The sequence below is a fragment of the Coregonus clupeaformis genome, chromosome 8 (assembly GCF_020615455.1).
Source record: "Coregonus clupeaformis isolate EN_2021a chromosome 8, ASM2061545v1, whole genome shotgun sequence".
NCBI lineage: Eukaryota > Metazoa > Chordata > Actinopteri > Salmoniformes > Salmonidae > Coregonus > Coregonus clupeaformis.
The window spans coordinates 25,485,873-25,493,565 of NC_059199.1; the positions used below are offsets into that span (position 1 = coordinate 25,485,873).

Here is a 7,693-nt window from a genome sequence, read left to right on the forward strand (position 1 = left end):
CCTTTATAAGTGTGCATTTTACTAAACACCATAACACATTAAACTTAAAACAAAAATGACGTTTTCAAATTTATTTCCTCGTTTTTTTTTCTAGAAAGCAAACTTTAACGGTTGGACTTGGCGACTCTCTCCAACTCATCCTTCTTCTTGATGGCGTAGGAGTTAGAAGAACCCTGACAGAGACAAAACATTCAATACTGATCAAAACCAAATAAATTGACACCGATAACTTTTTTTTTTTATGTTCCCCCCCCCTAACATATAACAGCACACTACAAAAATCTGATGAAAACTGCAGACTGGTTTGGAACCAAATCTGTTCAGTACTGAAATATCATTTGAGACTACACATTAAACAAAGTCTCACCTTGGCAGCGTTGATCAGCTCATCAGCGAGGCACTCCGCAATGGTCTTGATGTTCCTGAAAGCAGCTTCTCTTGCTCCAGTGCACAGCAGCCAGATTGCCTGAGAGACAGGTGGCAAGACATTAGTGGAGGCAGATATGCACAACACTGAATAGAAATAAACTGTTGTGAATCTACACAAATCACAAGTCAAAAATGGAGGTTCTGTATCTGAGCTGGTGATTGGCTGGGCCACAAGAGACTATAGCCAATGAATAGGCAAAGATGTTTACTCTACGAGCACTCTAGCACACCAGGACAATGAGTTTGTAAAGGCGTGACTCTAGCCTCGCTTACACAAAAAAAATGACAAGTCTAATATTCCTGTTACTTCACTTGTGATTTAGCCTAGATTTTTGGCAGTGAACCAAGTGGCAGCATGCACAGGTACTGCGTTGGAGAGCATAATGTGCAGGCAGTTCACGTTACCTGGTTGACTCTACGCAGAGGGGACACGTCCACAGCCTGCCTCCTCACGGTACCAGCACGACCAATACGGGTGGAGTCCTCACGGGGTCCGCTGTTGATAATGGCATTGACCAACACCTGCAGGGGGTTCTGAGAGGGCAAGGCAGAGGAGAGACAAGGTCAACCACCACAACCGTACTGTAAACCATATTCAGGAGTACAAATATCACAGGGAAAGACACTCAGGACGTCCTGCTGACTGAACTAAAACTGGAGTGATAACAGTAACAGGAGAGTAGGCATGGACTTAAAGCATTAAAAGTTCCATGTGGTGTGTGTTCCAGGCCTTTCGGCACAGAGTTGCCCATTTGTTTAGGCAGCCCTGCTTCCTAGAGCTGGGTCTATCTGAGCCTCCACTGGATTATACTCAGTCACAAAAACAGACCGGCATAGTGGCGGGAGGCTGACAGGCATGGAGTTTGAGGCAAAGTAAAAGTTCCAAATGGCACCCTATTTTGACCAAGGACCATAGTAGTGCACTATAAAGGGAACAGGATTCCATTTGGGATGCAAAAAACTGTTGAATAAGGTAATCATTTAAATAAATAATTTAGTCATTTAGCAGATGCTCTTATACAGAGCGACTTACAGGAGCAATTAGGGTTAAGTGCCTTGCTCAAGGGCACATCGACAGATGTTTCACCTAGTCGGCTCGGGGATTAGAACCAACGACCTTTCGGTTACTGGCACAACGCTCTTAACCATTAAGCTACCTGCCGCCCCACAGCGATGGTACGTACCTCCCCAGTCAGCAGGTGGATGATCTCGAAGGCATGCTTAACGATGCGACAGGTCATCAGCTTCTTGCCGTTGTTGCGGCCGTGCATCATCATGGAGTTGGTGAGACGCTCCACAATGGGGCACTGGGCCTTGCGGAAACGCTTGGCGGCATAACGGCCTCCAGAGTGTGGCAGGTACTTAGCATACTTCTCCTTCACGGCAATGTAATCCTGAGTTGAAGGAAAAATAATCAATACTAGCTCCCTTCCCAGTAATTTAGGTTTGAATGTCCAGGTTAAATGGGAATACATACATTTTCATGTTTCTGAGCTGGTGATTGACTGGGCCACAAGAGACTACAGCCAATGAATATGCAAAGAAGTTTACTATGCGAGCACTCTAGCACACCAGGACAATGAGGGCTGTAAAGGCGTGACTCTAGCCTCGCTTACACAAATGACAAATTGCATTTTAGGGCATAGGGTATCAAGAAGGGTTCTCAGTCGAACATTGAAATGGCTTACCTGCAGGGAGATGTCATTGATCTGAACATCATCTGTGCTCCATTTCCCAAAGAGCTTGATTTCTGGCGTTTCAGCCACTGCTGGGGCAGTCTCCCACGACTCTGAAGTCACTGGAGAGAAACAGAATATTTGGTCAGGTAACACTTATCATTTCATTATGAGATTCAAGGTACCACATGCACAATGTCTGATCTCAGATCCCACATTAATCAATGACGTTACCACTTCACGATCAACTAATTAGTTGAATACATGAGGAAATGAAAAGGCTTCACGACAACCACCAACACTAGGAAGGAATTTCTGCCACTGCTGGCAACACACGAATAGGTAGCTAACGTTAGATATTATACCGGTTAACGTTTGCTAGTGATGTTGGCAAAGTGGGTTAGGCTACACATGGAAAGCATAATTACATGTGTAAATAACTACAACGTGTCTAATGAACTAGTAGGGATAAAAATACAAAGTCAATGTGAACGCGCCTACACACTAGGCCCAAAAGCCTAACATCAGCTCAAGTCTACCAACTAGCGGTCGCTAGTTAGCTACAGTAACGTTACAATTTGACCAGCCCATGTCAAATTGTGAGTAAAAACATAACTACAATATCTATTTAAAATAAGGTGTTTAACAGCAAACTTAACATCTTGTAAACCAACATAATGTGCAGAGTGATCCCGCGAGGACGCTAAACGTGTAGCTAGCTAGTTAGCCATGTTGCACATGTGCTAGCATCGCGCTAACAATCTGCCCCGGCTGAAATTATTTGAGCACGGAGTAAACATTCAGATGCTTTAAAAACGACTTTGGACTAGAAATTGTGATCTTCTTTTGACTCAAAGGCAAACGAGTAATGTTACACTTACGATGGTTTGACATTGTGCACTTTTATGCAATTTTGGCCTTGAAAATAGTTTTAAAAAATTACTCACTTGTGTCTGCCGTTCTGTACCACACTTCTTAGAGACGGAAAAGGGCCTGGTCAGGTTGCCTCATGCACATATCCAGCGAAGCGGAAATTAGGCGGAAGTATCCGGCTTGCACGGATTTTATGGAAATTTAGTTCCATGGCAGAAATCTCATCTCCGATAGTTACATGAAATCTGTAAATGTAATTAAAACTGAAATTGGACTACATCATTTCTCTGATATGTTTTACAGAAACCCTCATGTTGTATTCAAGTTATTGATGTGGTGATCCACATATTTTTCTATGAAAATAACACCTACTGAATTTGGATGGAGCAAGGATTGTACAGTGAACAAAAGTATAAACGCAACATGTAAAGTGTTGGTCCTATGTTTCATGAGCTGAAATAAAAGATTCCATAAATGTTCCATATGCACAAAAAGTTTATCTCAAATGTTGTGCACAAATTTATTTACATCCCTGTTAGTGAGCATTTCTCCTTTGCCAAGATAATCCATCCACCTGACAGGTGTGGCATATCAAGAAGCTGATTAAACAGCACGATCATTACACAGGTGTACCTTGTGCTGGGGACAATAAAAGGCCACTCTAAAATGTGCAGTTTTGTCACACAATCCAATGCCACATATGTCTCAAGTTTTGAGGGAGCTTGCAATTGGCATCCTGACTGCAGGAATGTCCACCAAAGCTGTTGCCAGAGAATGTAATGTTCATTTCTCTACCACGCCTCCAAGGTCATGTTAGAGAATTTGGCAGTACGTCCAAACCGGCCTCACAACCGCAGACCACGTGTAACCACGCCAGCCCAGGTCCTCCACAGCCAGCTTTTTCAGCTGCGGGATAGTCTGAGACTAGCCACCCGGACACCTGATGAAACTGTGAGTTTGCACAACCGAATAATTTCTGCACAAACTGTCAGAAACCGTCTCAGGGAAGCTCATCTCTGTGTTTGTCGTCCTCCCCTGGGTCTTCACCTGACTGTAGTTCGGCTTCGTAACCGACTTCAGTGGGCAAATGCTCACCTTCGATGGCCACTGGCATGCTGGAGAAGTGTGCTCTTCACGAATGAATCCCGGTTTCAACTGTATGGCATCGTGTGGGCAAGTGGTTTGCTGATGTCAATGTTGTGAACAGAGTGCCCCGTGGTGGCGGTGGGGTTATGGTATGGGCAGGTCTGAATCGACGTGTACGATAGCATGTTCCAGTTCCCGCCAATATCCAGCAACTTTGCACAGCCCTTGAAGAGGAGCGGGATAACATTCCACAGGCCACAATCAACAGCCTGATCTACTTTATGTGAAGGAGATGTGTCGCGCTGCATGAGGCAAATGGTGTTCTACCTCATACCTTTCAGACCGTCAGTACGGTTGAAAGTATGGATTACATCCCTCGCGCTCCGTGCAGATCGAGTAATAATAACAACAAAGTCACGCCGGTGACATGACAGCGTGGGAGGACGTGCCCCCGCAGTTCATATAAAACAGTGCGTGGTCTGACGTACAGTCTCTTATTTCTTCTCGCAAAGTTAGCTTAGCCATATCACACAAGTTGACTGCTCTGCTGCTCCCGTTTTTCGGATTGCATCTTCTCAGGTCCCGGTAGGGTAAGCTAAACTCTGTGTGAGTTGTGTGTACTGTCAGTATGTCACCAACAGCCTGTGACCTGTGGATCAGAGTGCAAAATTCGCCCTCCAAGGCTGTGTGACAGCTCTCCCCTACCTATCCTTTTTATCAGAGGATATCGGGCTTCCTTGTCTTGTGCTGACTTAGCCCACCAGCTAGTGTGTGTGTTGGCCACTGTACTCCGGCCCCCACCATTCTCAGGGATCAGAATACCTTCAGTCACAGAACCCTTGACAGCTTGCGCCCTCAACCAGGAGATTACATCTCTCCCGGGGAAGGGTGCGATCACAAGAGTAAAAGCATGAGAACAGCAAGATGGCTTTAACTCAACCTATTTCCTGGTTCCGAAGAAAGACGGAAGTTTCTGTCCAGTTCTGGATTTAAAACGGTTCAATGTATTCCTAAAAGTTCTCCCCTTTCACATGTTGCAGACGGTCGACGTTCTCCAGACCGTAGCCGCAGGGGAATGGTTCACGTCCCTGGACTTAAAGGATGCTTACTTTCACGTTACTGTGTTACCGGAACACAGGCGTTTTCTGCGGTTCACCTTCCAGGGCCAGGCATACCAGTTTGCGGTATTACCCTTCAGTCTCTCCCTGGCTCCTCGCGTCTTCACAAGATGCGTGAGTGCAGCCCTGAGCTCCCTCCACCTACAAGGGATCAAGATCCTTCCTTACCTCGACGACTGGCTCATCTGCGCCCCGTCTTGCGAGTGTGCGGCCCGAGGGAACAGCACTGACACTGAACCACGTCACCGCACTGGGTCTTACCGTGAACAAAGAGAAGAGCAACTTCACACCAAGCCAAAAGGTCACCTTTATTGGCATGGCTCTGAACTCCCGCACTATGAGGGCATGTATAACACCTCAGCGCGTGGACAGCATTCTTCTTCTTCTGCAATAATTTCTGTTGAATGCATTGGTGAAGGTACAAACATTCCAACAACTGATGGGCATGCTTGCGGTGGCCTCTGCGGTGACACCATTAGGCCTGCTGTCTTTAAGGCCTCTACAAGGGTGGTTCAACGACCTCCGCTTGGACCCCAAGCGGGACAGAAACACCAAAATATGGGTGACAAGTGCGTGCTACTCTACTCTGCGGCCGTGGAGGAATAGAGCCTACCTGACTACAGGTGTCCCTCTCTGATCAATTCCGGCAAGGCGGGAGGTAGTAACGACCGACGCTTCGCTAACAGGCTGGGGAGCAGTGTGGCAACACAGGTCTGTATGAGGAGAGTGGTGCCCCCACTGGAGGAAAGAGCACATCAACGTGCTAGAACTTCAGACAGTTTCCTAGCCCTGAATCACTTTCTGCCGGTTCTCAAACACAAACATGTCCCGATACGATCAGACAATACATCGACAGTGTTCCACATTAACCATCAAGGGGGAACGAGGTCTGTAGGGACCCTACATGTGGCCCAACAACTCTTGATATGGGCCCTACCACATCTGGCCTCCCTACGAGTCATTCATCTCCCAGGCAAGGTGAACGAGGTGGAAGACTTCTTGTCGCAACAGAAACCACCCCCGGGGGAATGGAGACTTCACCCACAAGTAGTGAAGATGATATGGCAGCGGTTTGGAACAGCACATGTGGACCTGTTCGCCTCAGAGCAAACATCCCACTGCTCCCTCTGTTTCTCTCTGGCAGAGTCCAAGAGCCCCCTGGGCATGGACGCCTTAGCCCACGCATCGCCAGAAGGCCTACTGTATCCCCCCACCTACCTGATCTTAGCAATGCTGCACAGGGTCTCTCAGCCTCAGCATAGGCTGCTGTTTGTAGCCCCCAGATGGCCAGCGAGACCCTTCTTTCCAACCCTCCCAAGTCTTCTGGAGGGAGAGCCATGGCAGCTCCCTCACAGACAGGACCTGCTTTCACAGTTGGAAGGCAGGATATGGCATCCCAGCCCAGACCAACTACAGCTATAGGTGTGGCCTCTGAAAAGCCAGACCCTCTACTGATCGGCTGCGATCCTGCTATTATCGGACAAAACCTCCTTTCGAGCATACGGAGGAGCCGGACATAAAATGGTTCTCTGAAAACGGCTTTCCTCTTAGCTATTTCATCAGCGCAATATGTGAGTGCGGAGGAGGAGCGAGCAAATCACCTGCTTCCAGTCCATTCCCTCAAACGCTATATGAAAACCTCATAGTATTACAGGAAGTCAGACCAGCTCGGTGGGAAGTCAAAAGGCCTTGCATTGTCCAAGCAGAGGCTTTCATACTGGGTTGTGGACATCATCACTCAGGCCTAGGGCTCCCTGTCCCAGAAGGTGTGATATGTCACTAGACCAGAAGTGTCGCCACATCCTGGGTTGCGCTGAAAGACGTCCCCCTGAATGAGATATGCGCAGCTGCTACCTGGTCATCGCCCTGCACGTTCTCAAGATTTTACAAGGTCAACCTCGCATCCAGCCACACCATGGGCTCTGCCATTCTTCCAGTGGCACTGGTGCATTAATCAGAGGTTAGTAGTGCTATTCCTCATGACCTTGTTGGTATGGGTCATCCATACTTTCAACCGTACTGATGGTCTGAAAGGTATGAAGTAGAACGGAAGTTACGAATGTAACTATAGTTCTACGAATACCTGGAAGACCGTCAGTACTTTCCTGTCACTCAATCTTTTGGGCGAGAATTCGTGCGTGGTCTGACGTACGGTTTTATATGAACCGCGGGGGCACGTTCTCCCACGCTGTCACGTCACTGGCGTGACTTTGTTGTTATTATTACTCGATCTGCGCGGAGCGCAAGGGATATAATCCATACTTTCAACCGTACCGACGGTCTTCCAGGTAGTCGTAGAACCATAGTTACATTCATAACTTCCGGTCACACCAGATACTGACTGGTTTTCTGATCCACGCCCGTACCTTTAAAAAAAAAAGGTATCTGTGACCAACAGATACATATCTGTATTCCCAGTCATGTGAAATCCATAGATTAGGGCCTAATGAATTTATTTCAATTGACTGATTTCCTTATATGACCTGTAACTCAGTAAAATCTGTGAAATTG

The 7,693-nt window shown here is 47.0% G+C and overlaps 1 protein-coding gene and 3 non-coding genes across 4 annotated transcripts; all 4 read right to left on the reverse strand.

The window, feature by feature from the left end:
- Window positions 1-56: 56 nt before the first annotated feature.
- Window positions 57-3,156, reverse strand: LOC121571456 (40S ribosomal protein S5). Its single transcript, XM_041882920.2, has 6 exons — window positions 3,053-3,156; window positions 2,118-2,227; window positions 1,614-1,823; window positions 835-963; window positions 368-466; window positions 57-173 (listed from the first exon to the last, which is right to left on the reverse strand). Coding segments are annotated over exons 1-6 (618 nt in total). The 5' UTR covers window positions 3,054-3,156; the 3' UTR covers window positions 57-104.
- On the reverse strand, window positions 569-699 carry LOC121573084. The gene has a single exon (XR_006001963.1). It is a non-coding gene; the product is annotated as a small nucleolar RNA SNORA3/SNORA45 family (small nucleolar RNA).
- Window positions 1,147-1,273, reverse strand: LOC121573141. Its single transcript, XR_006002005.1, has one exon. It is a non-coding gene; the product is annotated as a small nucleolar RNA SNORA65 (small nucleolar RNA).
- Window positions 1,911-2,042, reverse strand: LOC121573083. Its single transcript, XR_006001962.1, has one exon. It is a non-coding gene; the product is annotated as a small nucleolar RNA SNORA3/SNORA45 family (small nucleolar RNA).
- Window positions 3,157-7,693: the final 4,537 nt, after the last annotated feature.